The 19,546-nt window shown below is 35.2% G+C and overlaps 3 protein-coding genes and 1 pseudogene across 3 annotated transcripts; 2 read left to right on the top strand and 2 right to left on the bottom strand.

Moving 5' to 3' along the window:
• The first annotated feature begins 10 nt into the window (after positions 1 to 10).
• Positions 11 to 3,379, top strand: LOC105119421 (ent-kaur-16-ene synthase, chloroplastic-like; annotated as a pseudogene).
• Positions 3,380 to 3,497: 118 nt separating this feature from the next.
• Positions 3,498 to 7,391, bottom strand: LOC105118002 (inosine-5'-monophosphate dehydrogenase 2-like). The gene is made up of 5 exons (XM_011015844.1): positions 6,831 to 7,391; positions 6,126 to 6,712; positions 5,657 to 5,839; positions 4,618 to 4,875; positions 3,498 to 3,985 (listed from the first exon to the last, which is right to left on the bottom strand). The coding sequence occupies exons 1-5, from the start codon at positions 7,234 to 7,236 to the stop codon at positions 3,914 to 3,916; spliced, it is 1,506 nt and encodes a 501-aa protein (XP_011014146.1). The 5' UTR covers positions 7,237 to 7,391; the 3' UTR covers positions 3,498 to 3,913.
• Positions 7,392 to 10,192: 2,801 nt separating this feature from the next.
• LOC105117994 (extensin-like) lies at positions 10,193 to 12,738 on the bottom strand. The gene is made up of 3 exons (XM_011015835.1): positions 12,451 to 12,738; positions 11,035 to 11,973; positions 10,193 to 10,804 (listed from the first exon to the last, which is right to left on the bottom strand). The coding sequence occupies exons 1-3, from the start codon at positions 12,530 to 12,532 to the stop codon at positions 10,773 to 10,775; spliced, it is 1,053 nt and encodes a 350-aa protein (XP_011014137.1). The 5' UTR covers positions 12,533 to 12,738; the 3' UTR covers positions 10,193 to 10,772.
• Positions 12,739 to 16,270: 3,532 nt separating this feature from the next.
• Positions 16,271 to 19,284, top strand: EMB2217 (Pentatricopeptide repeat (PPR) superfamily protein). Its single transcript, XM_011015825.1, has one exon. It carries the CDS (start codon positions 16,517 to 16,519, stop codon positions 19,037 to 19,039), a length of 2,523 nt encoding a protein of 840 aa, XP_011014127.1. The 5' UTR covers positions 16,271 to 16,516; the 3' UTR covers positions 19,040 to 19,284.
• The last annotated feature ends 262 nt before the right edge of the window (positions 19,285 to 19,546 follow it).

The raw sequence follows: 19,546 nt of genomic DNA, 5'->3' as shown, positions 1-19,546 counted from the left end.
TTTTTTTAAAATGCGAGGTCAAATTGATAAAGTCTAAGTGCACACTAGACCAATAACATTAATATTTGTTAACTTCTTGTGTTATTTAATTTTTTAAATAGGCATCATTTTAATGCTGAAATTAAATTATTGAAAGAAATTGAAAAAAAGATAAAAGGGAGAGATACAGACTTTTTTTATTTTTATGTTTTAAAGATATTTCTAAGAAAATATTTAGTTATTTATTTTAAATTAATTTTTATATATTTTCCAATCATTTTAATATATTGATATTAAAAATAATTTTTAAAAATAACAAAATAATATATTCTCAAACAAAATACATTCTAAAAAATAAGTAATATTACATTCTCCTAAACTTCCCCTGAATATATCTTCATTTGTTCACTATATATTTGAATTCAAAGATATAGGGTAGGGCGATTGGATCAGCTACATAACTCGCCTTCCATAACGTCACGTCTCTCTAATATCTAGTTATTGACTTTCAATTGATTTCTTCAGCGCCAACCATTTGTCCATTGGATATATGTTCTCTTCTTTCTATGGTTGATACCATAGAAAGATTAGGAATTGATCGGCATTTCCAGAAGGAAATGAAAATCATACTGGACGAAACATACCGGTAAAGTGGCACTTTCACCTTGCAAATGAAATACCAATGTTGTTGTTGCTAGTAACTTATTCCAGATAACATAATTTATCTTCATGTTTAAAAAAAATTCTTCATTAAGGTTCTGGTTAACTTAATAGACCCATGACTAGGTCCTAGTATTGTTGTAACCATGACATTAGCAAACAAACAGATGCCGGTTGCAGGGGGAGGAAGAGATATTTCTTGCTGATGCCACTTAAGGTTGACATTTCGGATATTACGTTTGAACGGATATGATGTCTCTTCCGGTATCTTCTTGAGATGGGAGATCTCATGTTTAAATCTTTTGAGGAACTTTTAATCACTATAGCTTTAATCAGTGGCTCGTATGGAGTAGATATATTAAACCAATTTTCTGAAGATCGTTTCCTCGGTTCACCGGGAGGATATGTGAAGGATTCGAGGGCTGCCTTAGACTTGTGCAGAGCTCTGCAGTTGAGTTATCCAGATGAATCACTTCTGGAAAAACAAAAAACATGGACAAACTATTTACTGAAACAGGGATTATCCAGCGATTCACTTTACGGAGATAGACTTCATAAAAATATTACCACAGGTTTTTTTTTTTTTCCTGACGCATTGTGATAGTCAAATCCATCAGAACAGCCATTTTCAGTCTCATTGGAATTCCTAACTTCAGCTATCAATTTCCCTGACCATGCAGATTTGCAACGCTTAGCTATCAGAAGAAGAATTAAACATTATGCTACAGATAATACAAGGATTTTGAAAACCTCGTATCGGTACTGCTCAATCAGTTGGAGAAATTTTTTTAATTTGAGACTGGTGAAATATGGGTATTCTTACTTGTACCTTTACTCTTCATATCATAGTTGTTCAGCTGTTGGTAGCGAGGATTTTCTCAAATTGGCTCTAGAAGACTTCAGCATCTGCAAATCAATGCAGCGTGAAGAACTTCAACATATCATAAGGTGCGTTTTCTACACAAGCTTTTGAACCATGCCTTGGTGGCCTTCAGTTTTCATTAAATATGCCTTGAGAGCAGGAAAAACTGGCCAACAAAGCTAGCTTTGTTTCTTTGTTTCTTTCACATATTTCTGTCTTTTATTCCTTTCCATGATGGAAGCTCAACTTTTCCTTGATCTACTCATTGCTGCGTTGCAACTTGACCTTGATCTCAATCTCATTGAAGTTCTTAAATTTTGATATCACAGATGTAGCTTAGTGCATTTACAATTTTGTTGGGAACTTAAAATATAAACAGGTGGGTTGTAGACAGGAGATTGGACAAGCTGAAGTTTGCTAGACAGAAGGAAGGCTACTGCTACTTCTCCGCTGCAGCAACTCTCTTTGCTCCTAAACTATCTGATGCCCGCATTTCATTGGCAAAAAATGGTGTTCTTACTACTGTTGTTGACGACTTCTTTGATGCTGGTAGTTCTGAAGTTCTCTGGCTAGCCTTATTCAATTGATTAAGTAGCATGTTTCGTTTCCCGTTCAGTTTGTTTATTCTCTAGATGATTCTCCTTGGTTCAAATCATGATTTACTGAAAGTGAAATGCAGGTGGGATGTCAATGGCAGTGCTGATTTTTGTTCTGAGAAAGTTGGAGATTAATGCAGGTGGGATGTCAATGGCAGTGCTGGTTTTTGTTCTGAGAAAGTTGGAGATCATATATTCAGAACTTCACATCACTATTTGTGAGATTGGAGACAAATCATTTGGATGGCAAGGACGCCATGTGAGAATTCATGTTATCAAGACTGTAGGATGAATTCCCTACTGAAGTATTGTAATATCGGCACCTATCATATTAACGAGATTGGAGAGAAACAATTTATGATGGCCCAGTTTTTGCTTTGCGGTGGTTGGATTTACTGAAATCAATGGTGACAGAAGCACAATGGTCTAGTAACAAATAAGTGCCAACTCATGATGAATATATGACAAATGGATATGTATCATTTGGTTCAGGGCCTATTGTCCTTCCAGCTCTCTATTTTGTGGGGCCAAAGCTTTCAGAGGAGGTTGCTAGAAATCCTGAACTGCAAAATCTACTGAAATTGCTTGTTTAGTTGTTAACTATGTTTTACTTCGTTGCAGAGAGAATCCGAAGAAGGGAAATTGAATGCTGTCTTATTGTACATGCTTCAGTGGCGATGCTGTAGCTGAAGAAGAGGCCATTGAGCATATCAAAGGCTTAATCGACGGTGAGAGAAGACAACTGCTTCAATTAGGCTTGCAGGAAAAGGATAGAATAATTCCTAGATCCTGCAAGGATTTGTTTTGGAATATGATAAAAACATCGCATATGTTCTCCATGAAGGATGATGGGTTCACTTCAAACGAGATGATGAATGCTGCCAAGGAAATTATTAATGAACCCATCTCTCTAGATGAATTATAAGCAAATGGAAAAAGACACGTCAATCCTACTTGTTTTCCAGAGTCTCCTGTTAGACCAGCAGCAAGGAATCTGTCATGATTGTCGATGAATGCTCGTGTTTTTTTCTGGCACTGCATGTGATTGTGGTCAGGCTTCACTAATATTTATGCACAAGTTCGCCAGTATACTATCGCAAATCTGATACCCGTGGAGCAATCTTGCTCCTTTTGTTGGAAAAAGAAAAGAGTCACCTCGGCGAACCAAAATGGAATGCCTATGGCTGCAGACTAGAAACACAACTGGATTATTTGTTGTACTACATCCCCATGCTTGGAGATACAAAAGCTGCTGCCACTATAATCTAGTTAATCATGCATGAGAGCACTGTCAAGGGCTGAACCAAGCTTTTGCTGAAGAAAATGAAGCAGAGCCTCCAGACATTAGAAACACCCACTTAGAACATGCACCTTTCAATCTTTCCTTGATCATTCAAGCGTCAGGCCTAACATGCCAAATGGATTGCTAGTTTGAGTAAAACACAGTTGCAACCAATCCTTCGCCACCCAACATACATAAACATTAAAGTTACTGAATTATTATTTGTTGTAAAACCAACTTAGAAAATTGCTTAACTAATTCATAAAATCCTGTTATACTTTAAAAAAAGCATAATTGGTAAAATACAGGAAGATGAGTACCCCTTGTGCCTGGCAACAAGAGGCAGAGACCATGATGGCACTTCTGGCTTTCCCAGCAAAAACCACCTACGACTTCAACGAACAAACCCATGTAAAATTGGCAAAGCTCCTTCCAGATTCATGCGGTTCAATTAAATGTTACTCGTACTCAAATATCACTTTGGAATTTAGAACTGATCATTGGCAGTAGTAATAAATTCTGGAAGGGTTAGATTCAAAAGGCTTTCTTCTCATGTGAAGCCAGTCCATGAACTCCACCCTCAACTTGTGCGGCTGCTGTACGAACCTGCAGCAAGCCAGAGGAATAAGGCCGGACACCAAATACACAGAAAACAAAAGAGCATAACTCCAATACATAAATATTTACCTTCAGTAAACATGAATGATAAGAGGGTGATAAAGGGCATGATGAACCACTTATAGCATAGGAAAACTCTGGCAGCAATCAATAACTATTGGCAATACATCAACGATATTTCCCTTAATCACTTCAAATACCCCCCCCAAAAAAAAAAAAAAAAAAAAAAGGAGACAAGTTTTGAATCTCATTATCATTATTTTACTTATGGAAGTTTTACACCCACATGCCACCATCAAACTTCCATTACAACAAATGCGGAGAGAGGATGATCAATAGTTACGAGACAGTGCAGCATTTAAGATGAATAATGTATTTAATCTAATTTCATTTATTTGTGAAGCAAGCGACTTCAATCATTTGAGAAGGTTTATGCCTCTATATACAGAGGTAATTTCAAATGTTCAAACAGCAAGATATAAAACATACATTCAAACATATGTTGGGATAAAGACTTTAGCTTCACACACAGAGCCACAGATAATATTATTTTTAAACATCAAAACCACCAAATTATCCCAAACCATAAGTATAAGAATGCCATAAGGTGTGACCCATACCTCAAGCCTAAGTGTCTTCGACCTTAATAAATCATGAGCAGACTGCAAAGAGGACGCGCCAAGATCCTGGAATCCTTGCTTGACTGCTTGCATGGTGTAAGGTACATGCTTCAAAACAGAACCTCTATCAGCAACTGCTCCCACGACTCCCTGAGCAATCTTTAGCTTAGCAGTATCACCCAAGTATCTTTGATCACTCCCTTTAGTCATTGCTTCAAGGGAGCCCATGCCACGGTATTTTTTCACCCGTAAACCTTTCTGGTATAGCAAATTGTTAGAATTCACAGAACTGAAACTGCATCTAGAGCCAAAGAATGTATCCAGCCATATTTTGTCTTAAAGCAAACATAAAAATGATCTCAGAATAATTTGACATGTTACCGGTACAAAACAATAAGCCAAAAGGGTGCTGAATAATTGTCAGAACACGAAATTCATATATTATCAAGTGCACACATCAGTTAACATATTTATTAACATAACAAGTGTCCATTATATGAGCACTCCCAGATACCCAATATTAACCAATGTTTACAAATATGCACAAACAGCAGTATTTCATTTTCAAGTAATGTTGAGATTCACCTTAGCTCTTTAATCTGAATCCCAACACTATCTCTAAGGCATAAAATTTCCTTCAAGGGACAGGTTAAAAGACAAGGAATAAACCTACAAAAGATTATCTTGACAAGATCCTCTTTCTAATAATATTTCTCAACAATTAGAAAAACCTTAATTTATGAAGTTCCAAGCTTCTAGGTTAATTTTGAATTCCCTTATCCAAAATCTTGCCCAGTTTTATTGAATCTTCCAATGCAAAAGCATCAATAATGATAAATCAGACAGGAAGTACTGGACTGATCACAGGGCCGGCAGAAATAGTTCTCATGCATATATCCTCTCCTTAATTCAAGAAATAATTCCAAAATAACAAAAAGGTGAAAAGGAAGTTTATAAACACCAACTTTCAAGAAAGATGCTTGAAGAAAAAAGCTAAAAACCTAGTTTCTATTGCCATTTAGTCATAGCAATGTCATACCTCATTAAGCTCATAAGCCCCAGGAGCTTCAGTACTTCCAGCTAAAAAGCTTCCCATCATTACAGTAGATGCCCCAAGCACCAGGGCTTTGACAATATGCCCTGAGAATGAAATGCCACCATCTGCAATGACAGGAATGCCACTTTGTGAGGCAATGGATGAAACCTTGTAAACAGCAGTTGCCTGCAAAGTAGCAAGACAAGAAAAACAAGTTAAAGTGTGGACCTAGGGATAGAATGTGCAAACTACCTCAACTATTTACAATGGCATAATTCACTTTGAAGTTCAGAACTCTGTTGCACGTTTTCATATGCTAGCTTATGGTTGAACCCTTTTCTATTGGGGCTTTTATATTCTTACTTACTAAAAATGATTGTTCCAAAAAATAAAAAGCAGAAAATTTACCCCAAAAAAAACATTTTTTTTTCCGAGTAACAACAAGATACTATTATCAGAGAAGGTCCTTTACCTGTCCTCGCCCAACCGCACAGACCTCTTGTGTGGTGCATATAGACCCGGACCCCATACCAACTCTCAACCCATCCACACCTGCCTTAATCAAATTCTGTGCTTGACTCATTGTCACCACGTTCCCGCCAATCACATCCAACTCAGGATAAGTCTGCTTCACGTATTTGATCATCTCGATCTGATAAATAGAATTCCCTTGCGAACTATCCAACACAATAACATCAACACCTGCCTTCACCAAATGCTCCAACCTCTCCTTATCCGACCCCCTCGTTCCAATTGCCGCCCCAACCATCCACCTCCCATCGGAGCCCACCGTTCCCTTCCCTAACTTAGGATATCCCTTCACCCTCTCAACCTCCTCCTTCGTCACCACATCCACCACCTCTCCTCCCTCCTTCTCCAACACCACAAAATCAAGTCCTTCCTCTTTTAACTTCCCATCAATCTGCCCCAGATCATAATGACATGGCACAGACACGTTTGCATCCGTGCGCATAATCTCTCCCAATTTAATTTCTGTATCTTTCAACCCCAACCAATCAGACTTCGCCACATATCCCAGCAACTTCGACTTCTCATTCCCTGAACAATATGCAACCAAAAAAAAATCCTTAAAAAACTGATTTTTATACACAAAAAAAACAGAGAGAGAGGGCAAAATTCGGAAGAGGAGTGATTAATTATTATTTCTTTTAAATACCTGATTGAGTAACAAAAACAAAAGGAACATCATCGCCTTCAAACTCATTAACGATTCGTGAATCAGGCGTCTTAAAAACTGGACTCGACAAAATAGGCACTCGGCGTGACTTAACGGATCTGATCATATCAGCTTGCTCGGACGGTGTTGCGTTAGAGTGAATAATCCCAATTCCACCGACCGCTGCCATGGCAGCCGCCATGTAGGACTCCGTAACAGTGTCCATGGGAGAGGAAACGCAAGGGATAGAGAGGGGGATGTTGCGCGAGAGTTTCGTTGAGAGGTTAACGGCGTCAGTTGGGAAGTCTATGTAGTGAGGGAGGAAGATAACGTCGTCGTACGTGTAGGAGTAACCTTGGTTGAAGAGCTTTTCGGCGGGTGAACCGTCTTCGAATTCTGCAGCCATTTTAGGAGGCTGTTTCAGTGGTTGGGGAGGGGGCAAATGTAGGGGAGGGTGGAGAAGAGCGTTGCGGAAGATTGGTTTTGTTAGGGTTTTATAGTAAGATAGATAATGATGAATTGAAATATGGAGGGAAGGAAATGGACAAAACGTTCGTGATGGGTGCGTTTGTGTTTGTGTGTTTATGATGATCTAAGGGCGTCCATTGACCTTTACAGTCAAACAAAAAGCTCTTGCGCTGCGCCTTTGTTCAAATCAAACGATTATTGTTAAAAAAAAATAAAAAAAATTCTAACACAAACTATATTTTACAGAAACATAGATATTATACTATCAACTTCTTAAAACACTTGTGAAGTCCTGAAGTATTTAATTTTAGATTTATTGTGTTTTTTTTATCGTTCAGTATTTTTAAATATTATTAATTTTCAACTGTTTTTAGTTCACATATATGTTGTGCCACATTATATTTGTTTTAATTGTAATAATTATATAGTTTTTGAACAATAAACCATGCATGGACAGTTTACTAGTTTCATTCTGAAAAAAAAAAGTAATTCAATGTGTTTTATTTTATTTTATTAGATAATCTATTAAATTAACTTTGATTTTATTCATATTGATGCACGTGAAAAGAGTTGCCTTGAAATAATTGCCGCTGTGTCAATCCTTTTTTTCCTCTAATCAGAAAACTTTTTTTTATTGATTTTTAAAAAAAGAAATAATGTTGTTTTTTTAAATAAAAAAATGTTTAAGAAAATTAAAGCTTGGATCCATCCACTCAACCTATCATTTCTTATCAAATACCATTTTTTAAAAATTTGGAATTTGTAAAATAAATTCATTTACTGCTATAATCAATTCAATTTTAAACTGCCGAACATTCATCATCCTAGGAACCAGAAGACTCTGATTAGGAGAACAAAGTGATTCGGCTTGGTGATGGTGGTGGAGATTATACAAGGCCACCCTTCCTCCGCCATTGCACGAAATAACCACTCAGCCTGGTCCACAAAAACACTACAGCAGGTCTGCAAAATAAACTTGTACAAACCATTCTCAAAAAGCCCAAGCCTGATAAATAGCCTTTTAATTATTCTAATAGCTTGTTTAGTGCAGTTCCATAATTGTTTATATTAAAATATATATTAATATTTTTTTTAAAAAAATATTTTTAATATTAACACATTAAAATAATTTTAAAATAAAAAATATATAATTTTAAATTTTTTTAAAATATTTTTAAAATACATAAACAAATAAGCCTTAAATGTTATTTTTCCACCCCCACTACTGAAAAACATACATCAGCTTGTAAATAAATATTTAGATATAAAATTAAAAATTTTATTAGTTTAAAAAAAATAATTAAGCTTAAGTGAATATATTAAAATTAGATTAATTTTTTGAATTTGCAATTATCCATGAGATTTTAGACACGAATTCAATTAAAAAACTTAAGTTTAAATTAATTTAATATTAAAAAATAAAATTATTTAAAATTTTTATCAAAATAAAAGGAAGAAGAAGAAATCAAAAGCATGAGTCTAAAGTCTAACAAGAAAAAAAATTTGAGGATGAATTATATATATATAAAAAATTAATTATAGAAATTATTGCAAGCTAGATAAATATCAATTAAAATAATAAAAAATAAATTTTACAAATAAAAAATTGAACAGGGATAAAATTGAAAATAATTATAGAAATTATTGCCAGCTTCAATTAAAATAATAAAAAATAAAATTTACAAATAAAAAATTGAATAGGGATAAAATTGAAAAATTATTTTTAAAATTTTAAATTATTTTAAATAAAATAAATAATAAAAAAATTCATTAAATAGAAAAAAATAATTAAAGGTTAATTTAAAAAATTAAAGGGCAGGACACAAAAATCGAGGAGTTGTGAGAGACACCAAAAAAGAGTAAAAAAATTGTCAACACCAATCGAAAGGTTAGTGGCATGCACGCGCTGACAATTCATATATGAACTACCTATACAAACAGTTACTTATCCTAGAATCATGTTTTGGCTACTAGAATTAGCCTTGTGTATCATTAAAAAATAGCGGAGAGTTTGAGGAGTGTAAAACACACGTAGACTATTTTTTTTAATAAATACTTTATATTAATTAAAATATTAAATTGTTTTTAACCAAACAACCAAACCTAGTACAAACAAAAAAAATTAACAATATAATGATAATAATACCCTCACACATAAGGTATCAAAATTTGAACTTTAAAGGTGATTAAGTTTTTTTATTATGCTTTTAAAAATAAAAATATGAAAACACCCCTGTTACAAATTAAATATTTTTATTCTAAAAATAAATAAATTATAAATTATTTTATCATGCATCGAAAACCAAAAAAAATTCCTTCATGATAGCTTTATAATTTATTATTTTTAAAGACATTGAAGTTAAATTATTGTTAAAAAAAAGCAAAATGCCCATCATAGCCTTGGTCAATTTTAAAATATCGAAATGGTTTTACCACGTATCAGCCTTCTTTTTTTTCTTTCTTTTTTTTGAAAGGCAAGATAAAAAAATACATTCCCTGTCGATAGTGTATTATGCCAAGGGAAACAATGTTTTTACCGCCCTTTTAATTTTTTTTTTAATTTTTTTTAATACAAGGGATGTCAACCCCTCTTCCTTCGTCACGTAACAAAAGAAGTAAAGTTACCAATGACTTGAATTCATTGCCACAATCAGCCTTCATTTCCTTGGCTGAACTTTCTGTTTTTATCCGAGAATTGGATTCATGCAGGATCTCTTATAACCTAACCCAGAAAGAAACCCATGATGCAATTTCGCAAAGCTTCAACCCATTCATATCGAGCATCAAATACTGTAACCCATGGAACTAGGAAAACAGCACCTGGAAAACTCTTGCCATTTGTTCAATAGCATAACAAGCACTGCATTCATCGGAGCAGTATAAGAGATAAAAAGAAGAAGAAGAAGAAGAAGAAGATGTTCGAACGGAACAATACCCAGCATGCAATCTCAGTGATCACATATGGATATCAGCCACTAATTCACGGTGCAATTACAGGACCGAGGGCACACAACAGCCTGTATCTTCTCTAGCCAGCGAGATGCTATCAATATATAATCAACACGAAGATATCTCCACGGAAATCGAGTCTCGTCTTATTTCCTCGAAATTAAGCATCTCCAAACAGGTGTCTTTATTTTAGTGAACTCGTAGAGAGTCCGAGTCACCTGACTCACCTTCTCGTATGTTCTAATTCTAATTAATAAAATTTGTACAACTCATGCGGAGAAGTATATGTCCCTCGCACGAAAGGAAGAATTCCACGACGAGGATGACAACCTCGGCTGAAATAGAAATCCAAGCCTGATCTACTTGGGACCCACCTAAGGATACAGCCCACGTGGCATTACTTACAAAATTTATGCTTGAACCTATAAATTCATTGAGAAATAATGAAAGGAGAGGAAGGGATTGGTCGTGGAGGCTGGTTTGCTATTCCTTGTTCACTCCAAAAGACGAATTGCCTTCATCTCATCACCCGTAGACAAAATGACAACCGTCATAGCCTGCACAGATGTAAAAAGCAGATTATAATTTTACTTTTGCATGGAAAAAGAAGAATGATTACTGAAAATGATAAAGATATGTAATATAAGGTCACTTTTAGTGAAACTGAAGACTGCAACAGTACTGAATATGTTTTTTTTTTTAAAAAAAACACAGATTCAGAAATAGCCACCATGTTATCATAACAAGCTTAAATTAGAAATCTATCAATGTGATTTAGAAATCTTACTTGGATCCACGGTGACTAGTATGGCAGTCCCTCCAAATGAACATGAACCACCAGCCACTCGGGTCCTCTGCCAGTAACTATTGAAAGCATAGGAAGCATGTGCAAACAATGTATTGGGTTCGAAGCATGACCCACTGGGTTGAATCGAGTCACAATCTGCCCCAGACCCACAAGCATAATTCATTGCTTCTTGAATGATCGGATCGGGCACCGAAGGCTTGGCTACACACCATAAGGATGAGAATGGGCTTGTTCTTGGAGATGGTGGCCCCGTCGGAGGTGGATACACCACAGGTGGGCGAAAACCCCTTGGGCTTGGAACAAATCCAGTTGGAGATGGAACAAAAGTGGGCGGGCTAGTGGTATAGCTTGGTGGGCTAGGCTCATAATAAGGGGGACCAGGTACAGCTTCTGGTGGGCCTGGAACATAAATGGTTGGACTAGGTACTGATCCCGGAGGACTAGGTACGGCTCCTTCTGGTGTGCCCGGAATGTTAATGGGTGGGCTAGGTACTACTTCAGGTGGATTTGGAATCGGGTTAAAACTGGGTGGGCCAGGTACCTCACCAGCTGGGCATGGAGGCGGGTTTGAGATGGGGAAAACTGGTGGTACATAAGCGAAGGGTGGTGGAGGTGAAGATGGCATTGATCCCGTTGGAGTTGAAATTGCTGTGGAAGGTGGTTGTGGGGTGTTTGGGGGGTAGACGCAATTTGGAGGGGCATTATCGGGCAATGAAATTGGTCCTAATGAATCATAAGGCGGCAAAGTAAATGGTGAGCTCACATAGGGACCAGCATTTGATGAATCCATTGTTTCCTTTTGCAGAAGCAATGAAGCCAAGTCAAAGCGCTTCGTCACTTTCAATTCTTGTGCTTGCTTGATTATTGAACTTCCTGCATGCACTGGACCTCTGGATAGATGCATCGATCTTCTTGCATCTGCTCAAAGGTAAAAAAAAAAAACTAGAGTCATGATCAGTTTTTATCCAAATTGCTTCTCGTGCCCTGAGAAGTATCACATTGGCTAGTAATTAGTTAAAGAGCAATAGTTTGATGTAGTGACTACTGATTACTGAATCCTGGCTATGCAATTGGCCCTGTGCGATCTATCTACCACATGAAATGGTAAATAAGGTGGAATATTCAGCGGGAAAAAAAGAGAGAGATTCCAGCACACACAATGCTGTAGTTCTATGGGTGTGTTTTTAGCAGGGCCGATGAAATAAAATAGCAGCAATTCCTATATTCACAATCTACATTGCAACATAAGATGGTGACTGAGCTACTGAATTGCCCCATTTAATTTCTAGAAATAGTAGATTAGGGGGTGGAAGATGCAAATACAACTCGATTGTCAGAAGTAGATTGATATATAACTTGAAATAAATGCAGCGCTAGAGTGATCAGTGAGCTTACCGCAATGAGCGAAGGAAGTAGCTGCAATCGTCAAATAGAGTAGTAGAACGCAGACTTTCTTGCAACCTTCGCTTATTTCCATGCCTCTCAGACAAACCAATACTGGCAAGTGAAAGCTCCAATGCTCAAGCTCCACACCCTTCAAAGATTACAAGGTAACTCTAGCCACTTGCTCATATAAACATAAGAGGGTAACGGCACCCTTGGACGGTCCTAGAATGGCTAAAAGTAAGGCCATGAGGGACAACTGGCTGGGTTGGCCATAAAGATTGATTCTTTAGCAGCCTCACTTTGATATACAGTCACTTTGCTGAGAGCGGTGAATGTGAAGAAATGCTAAAAAGGGTTAAAAGGTGTGATGGAAGGTTTATTTTATACGAAGTTGTCTCTGGATGTGCATAATGATAATCTATTTCCTCCATTTTCCTATGGGGTGGCTACGTATCATGGCATATATGCTTGCTTGACGTTGGGAAAAATGAAAGTGTTGGTTTGTGTTTGCCCCTTTTGTCTTGCTTGCTTTCTACTCAATGCTCTCTTCTGTTGCTGGAGGCAGTGGCACCCTGCTGCCATTTGAATGACTTCTTGAACTAGTTAGGTTCTCATTGATAAAACAGGACTTTCAATGCAAAACTTGGTCAAGCAGAATTTACATCTGATCATGGAATTTTCCTCATGAAAATCAACAACATTCGATCTTTGAGAGATGCAATGCTATTTTCGTTTTGAACTTCTTGGATGAGTGTGGACTGCGATGGATGCGTGTGTACTGCGATGCAACTGCACCGTAAAAATATGAGCATTTCATGAGTTTTTTTTTAAAAATCAGAATTTTTTTAAAAAAAATTATATTGTTTTGACGTAATTTAAATTAATAAAAAAAATCAGAATTTTTTTAATTTTTTTTATATTGTTTTGACGTAATTTAAATTAAATCCTTGAAAAAACATATTATTTTAATGTTTTTTAAAATAAAAAACACTTCAAAAAATATTATCGTTCTTACAGTATCAAATGCTTTCTATATATGGTTTTTTTTATTGGATCACACCAATAGAATCACTCTAAAATCAGTAGCAGAAAAATGGCAATTCTGCAAAAACATGCCCTGTCATTGATTTATTGTATCGTGCCTTTGCAAATCTAAAGCTGCTATTTCATTCAATGATCTGTGCTTAATCTGATTCCCCTCTTCCTTTTTGTTCTTTCTAAATTGTTCAAATTTTCCTGCTCAGGTCGAGTTTGCCAATCTGTATCCTAGTTAATAAAACTCCAGCGCGCGACGAACAGTACTATAATTGAAACGTTGATTTCAATTGATCTTTCACTACTTTGCAATATCTTTCAGTCTTGAAAATTAAAAACAGAGCATTGGACCCAGAACTGTTAGACACTTAGATGAATGCTCATTTAGTCGGACAGAGCTTTGCTTGCATATATAATTTGGTGTAATTAATGTGAAAGATAAGATTTTCATAAATCTCTGATTATGACAAAGGTATTCTAGTTTTGACAAGATTACAGATACGAAATTAATTTTGATCCATAAAATCTGCTTTAATGACACCCTTTAATAACAAAACAAAACAAAAAAAAATCCAAGTATGAGATGGTTTTGCGTTAATGTTTTTCCACATCCCTCTATTCTTTCTTTTATATTTAAAAATGCATGCATGCATACATACATACATACATACATACATACATACATACATACATACATATACATACATACATATATATATATATATATATCAATTTACAAAAGTATACGATGATGATGATAAAAATACAAAGATGATATAAAGACATATATTAATTAATATTTTTATGTTCATTATATTTTATAATAAATAGCTAGTCCCTAACTTATTATTTTAAATTAAGTTCCTAAATATGGAATCATAAACTTAGTCAAAATTAGTTACAACTTAAATAGGTTAATGAATAAGATAAAAGTTAAGTGAATCTAAATTATTATAATTGTTTAAAAACTAAAAATTTTGTTCAGTATATATCTATTATGAGAATTTTTCTTTTATTTTTTAAAATTATTTTCTTAATTATAATACAAAAAAAGGGGAGGAAAATAGTAGATATTAACCTACAACTCTAAAAGAACTATGATTCCTTATATTGTTTTAGATTCACATGAACAATAAAACAGATTAAAATATTTTTTTTTAATCATTTGAATATCAGCATATTACCTAACCTAGAGATTGCGATTTCAAGAGCTAAAGATAACAATATTTTTTCAAGAAATCAGACAACATGCTATAAAAATAAAGTCATTCGCCTTTTAATAAAAAAATAAAAAAGGGCAAGACATGCCAACTTAACCTATTATTATTATTATTTTTATTTTTTTTTGATTTACATGGGGTGTCCGGGCCAGCTTACGCGCACCACGACTAATCCCCACGATCCACTGAACATCCTGCAAGTCCAGTGAGCAAGTAAGGCACCGCGGGGATGACAGGCGTGCATGGTGAGATTCGAACCCAGGTGCGGAGGAAGGGGACAAGCCCTCCCACCACTAGACTAGAACCTTACTTGCAACTTAACCTATTATTGGTTGGCTAGGAGCTGGGCCTAACCTTTTAAGTTTTTATTTTTTTTTATTTTTCCTTTGGTTTTTCTTGTCATTCTAAATGTATATTTTTTTACCACCTTCACTTACTTTTTCAGTTTAGAAATTGTTGTTAAATACTATTATAAATTTTTAGTTTAATTTTTATAATTTATTTTTAGTTATTATGTAGTTAATATACAAATAATAATGTTAATAATAAATTATTCATGAAAAATTGATTTAAATTATTTTTTATTCTTAAATTTTAAAAATAAAATTTAAACATGATTTCACCATATTTATAATATTTTTTTTAGTTTTTAATCACACATAAAATATAAAAATAATACTATTTTGATATTTTTTTTAACTTACCTTAACAATCATGAAATATTTTTTTAATAAAAATAATAATTTTTTAACAAAAACAATAATTTTAATTAAAAATATTATATTTGCTAAAATAAACTAAAAAATACTAAAAAAAAGTTTAATAATAAAGCAAAGAATTATTTGAAACTTTGATTTTTTTTCTTTTTATGTTTTAAGAAATTTTGATTTCCCATGGCGTGTATACAAACTAATATTACACTATAATAATAACAATCATATATTACTCAAGAATTTCTTAGCAATTCAGTAATACTGTGATGATTATTAACAAATATGTGAAAACGTAATTACTGATAAGTCAACTTATAAACTACCATATTTATATAATTTTTTTTATTAATACATGTATTCAAATAATTTATATATATCTCATTTAATTTTATAAATTTTAAAATTAATAATTATAAAAAATTTTAATAGCTTTAAGATTTATAAAACTCAAATTAATAATTTTTTAAAAAATTTAAAATCTAACCAATTAAATTACACCTCTCAATATTTAAATATTATTTTAAAAAAATTTATAATAATTGAAAAAACAATACAATTTTTTCAAATACACAAGAATCCATTAAATTAAAGAAATATATTTTTAGATCCCATATTAAAACCATAATTCAATTAAAATCATGATTCAATGACTTATAATATTTTTTGAATTTTTCTTCTTATTAGTTATCATTTCTCTAAAAAAATGGCAGATACTCTTCGATTAACGGTCAAAATCATAATATAAATATCGTTGTGTTGATCATCTGCCAGCTTGGATCTGCTTGAATATCTTCTAGTGTTTTATTTTATTTAAAGGTCTATAAGCAAAATAACAAACCATTTATTTAATTTCAAAAAGAAAAACCATCTGTTTATAGTCTTAGAAAATCACAGAAAACCTAAAACAAATAACTAATTGGTCGTGATGCCTTCGCAGCCTCGCAGGTAACTCTATCAATACTCGAGAAGCACTATAGGGTTTTAGCTTTCTTCTTCTCAACAACAGAGGGTTTTAGTTTGGGCTTTGAAGAGGATATACAGAGAGCCACGAGAGTGTAAAACCATCAGGTAAGAATTTCCAAGCCCTGACTTTTCATTTTGAATTCAATGTTTCATATTCATCGCAGTAGACTGTACCCTAGAAATCTTTATACCCTCACCAAAAACCATAGCTCCAGGTCTTCAATTCTAACCCCCAATGTCCAAAACTCTAATCCATACACAAATGCAGCAATTAATAGTTTGAATAAGTTCGGTTTTTTCAGTGCTCTAATGGGTCTCCATTCAATTTCCCCAAATGTATCCCCATCAAAAAGCCCCAATTTGGTTAGTAACGGAGGTCATGTTAAAGCCAATAGGTTTGTGAGAAATTACTGTGCTGGAAAGAATGGTGAAGCTGGGTCTGGTGAATGGACTGAAGATATAGAATATTTAGACGAGTCAGGGAGTGTTATTTATAGTGGTAAAGGTATAAGGTCAGTTGAGCCGGGAGTTGATGACCATGTTATGATTGGTGGGCTAAAGAAGCCAATTTTGAATGCTTCTGCTGTTGCGAAGATAGTTGAGGTTGTTAAGAGGTGGAAATGGGGGCCAGAATTGGAGAGCCAATTGGACAAGTTACAGTTCGTGCCAAATATGACTCATGTAGTTCAAGCTTTGAAGATTATTAATGAGAGTGATGCGTTGTTGAGTTTGTTCAAATGGGCTAAGAGGCAAACTTGGTATGTGCCAAATGATGAGTGTTATGTGATGTTGTTTGATGGGCTGAATCAAAGTAGAGATTTTGATGGGATTCAGTCTTTGTTTGATGAGATGGTTTGTGATTCAATCAAGAGTGCAACTCAATTTAGTGCTTATAACAGGGTACTCAAGTATTTGGCTAAGGCAGAGAAGTTGGAGGTGTCATTTTTTTGTTTCAAGAAGGTTCAGGATTCAGGCTGTAAAATTGATACAGAAACGTATAATATACTCATGAAGTTGTTTTTGAATAAGGGCTTGCCATATAAGGCATTTGAGATATATGAGACCATGGAAGCAGCCCATTGTTCATTGGATGGCTCAACTTACGAGCTGATGATACCAAGCTTGGCAAAATCAGGTCGTTTGGATGCTGCTTTTAAGCTTTTCCAAGAGATGAAAGAAAGGAACTTTCGCCCAAGCCTTGGAATTTTTTCCTCGCTTGTTGACTCAATGGGGAAAGCAGGGAGGTTGGAGACATCAATGAAGGTTTACATGGAAATGCAAGGTTTAGGGCTCAGGCCATCTGCTATCATGTATGTTTCCTTGATTGAGTCGTACACCAAGGCTGGGAAATTGGATGCTGCTCTCAGGCTTTGGGATGAGATGAAGATAGCTGGCTTTAGGCCCAACTTTGGGTTGTATACATTAATAATTGAATCACATGCTAAGTCAGGGAAGCTCGATATTGCAATGTCCATCTTTCGAGATATGGAGAAGGCTGGATTTCTACCCACCCCATCCACCTACTCATCTCTTCTTGAAATGCATGCTGCTTCTGGACAAGTAGATGCTGCTATGAAGCTGTACAATTCAATGACCAGTGCAGGTTTGAGGCCAGGTTTGAGCACATATACAGCCCTTTTGACTCTCTTGGCTCATAAGAAGCTTGTAGATGTAGCTGCCAAAATTTTACTTGAGATGAAGGCTATGGGATTTTCTGTTGATGTGAGTGCCAGTGATGTTTTAATGGTTTACATTAAGGATGGTTCTGTTGATCTTTCTTTAAGGTGGCTGCGTTTCATGAGTTCATCAGGGATAAGAACAAATAATTTTATAATCAGGCAGTTATTTGAGTCGTGCATGAAGAATGGTTTATATGAATCAGCCAAGCCTCTCCTAGAGACTTATGTGAACTCTGCTGCAAAAGTGGATCTCATACTTTACACATCAATTCTTGCCTATCTTGTTCGATGCCAAGAAGAGCAGAACGAGAGGCATCTGATGGCAATCCTTGGTGCTACGAGACACAAGGTGCATGCTTTTATGTGTGGGCTCTTCACTGGACCGGAACAGAGGAAACAACCAGTTTTATCCTTTGTGAGGGAGTTTTTTCAGGGCATTGATTATGAGTTGGAAGAGGGAGCTGCAAAGTATTTTGTGAATGTTCTGCTCAATTACCTTGTTCTCATGGGGCAGATAAACCGAGCCCGATGTGTTTGGAAAGTTGCTTATGAGAATAAGCTTTTTCCAAAAGCTATTGTGTTTGATCAGCATATCGCTTGGTCCCTTGATGTTAGGAACCTGTCTGTGGGAGCTGCCCTTGTAGCGGTTGTGCATACTCTCCATAGGTTCAGAAAGCGCATGCTGTACTATGGCGTCATACCAAGGCGGATAAAATTGGTTACAGGACCAACTCTACGGATTGTTGTTGCGCAGATGTTGAGCTCAGTGGAATCCGCATTTGAAGTTAGCAAGGTGGTTCTAAGGGCCCCTGGCGACTCTGTTATGGAGTGGTTCAAGAAACCAATTGTTCAGCAATTTCTTTTGAACGAGATTCCCTCAAGGGCAGACATACTCATGCACAGGCTAAACATACTTTTTCCTACTTCTGCACCTGAAATTAGATCACTGTCCCCTCCGAAACCACTAATTTCTGCAAAGGCTGTGTAATTATCTATGATATTTGAGATCATTTCCAGGTTATGTACCAGCACATGTTACTATAAACCAAGATACGGCCTCTGATCATCGTTTTTTCCATCCAGGTCCCGTCGAGTTACTTTGCAAACTGATAGTTTGGATTCTTATTCTAAGCCAAAAAAATTAAATCTCCGTGTTACTGTGCTATTCTGATTGGTGGAAATCTATCTTAGCACTCTATCTAGTGCATAAAACATAGAGAATTTTGCTGTACAGTCCTTTTTGTGTTGTATAATGCTGCTTTATGGAGCTGTCTCTTATTATTGGACAAATGCTATTATCACCAATAGATGATCGGATAAGCAGGACACTCCTGGCAAAGACCTAAAATTATGAATCACGATCCTTCTGGGGCCAATACATATAATTCAAGTATTTAACAAAAAAAAAATAAATCTTCAACATGATTCCCTACTTTGTTGGACAGCAAGAAATTGCATTAGTTCTTGTTAATAAATGATTAGAACTTGTATAATG

Source organism: Populus euphratica, unplaced genomic scaffold, assembly GCF_000495115.2.
Source record: "Populus euphratica unplaced genomic scaffold, PopEup_1.0 scaffold5.1, whole genome shotgun sequence".
NCBI lineage: Eukaryota > Viridiplantae > Streptophyta > Magnoliopsida > Malpighiales > Salicaceae > Populus > Populus euphratica.
This window is presented reverse-complemented; position numbering and strand designations above follow the sequence as displayed.

Coding starts and splice junctions, on each gene's coding strand:
- EMB2217 (XM_011015825.1), top strand. CDS start 16,517: ATGTTTCATATTCATCGCAGTAGACTGTACCCTAGAAATCTTTATACC.
- LOC105118002 (XM_011015844.1), bottom strand. CDS start 7,236: ATGGCTGCAGAATTCGAAGACGGTTCACCCGCCGAAAAGCTCTTCAAC. Junction 5,840..6,125: donor GTGCGGTTGGGCGAGGACAG/GTAAAGGACCTT, acceptor GCTACTTTGCAG/GCAACTGCTGTTTACAAGGT. Junction 3,986..4,617: donor CGAAGACACTTAGGCTTGAG/GTATGGGTCACA, acceptor GGCTTGCTGCAG/GTTCGTACAGCAGCCGCACA.
- LOC105117994 (XM_011015835.1), bottom strand. CDS start 12,532: ATGGAAATAAGCGAAGGTTGCAAGAAAGTCTGCGTTCTACTACTCTAT. Junction 11,974..12,450: donor TACTTCCTTCGCTCATTGCG/GTAAGCTCACTG, acceptor ACCTTTGAGCAG/ATGCAAGAAGATCGATGCAT. Junction 10,805..11,034: donor ACTAGTCACCGTGGATCCAA/GTAAGATTTCTA, acceptor ACATCTGTGCAG/GCTATGACGGTTGTCATTTT.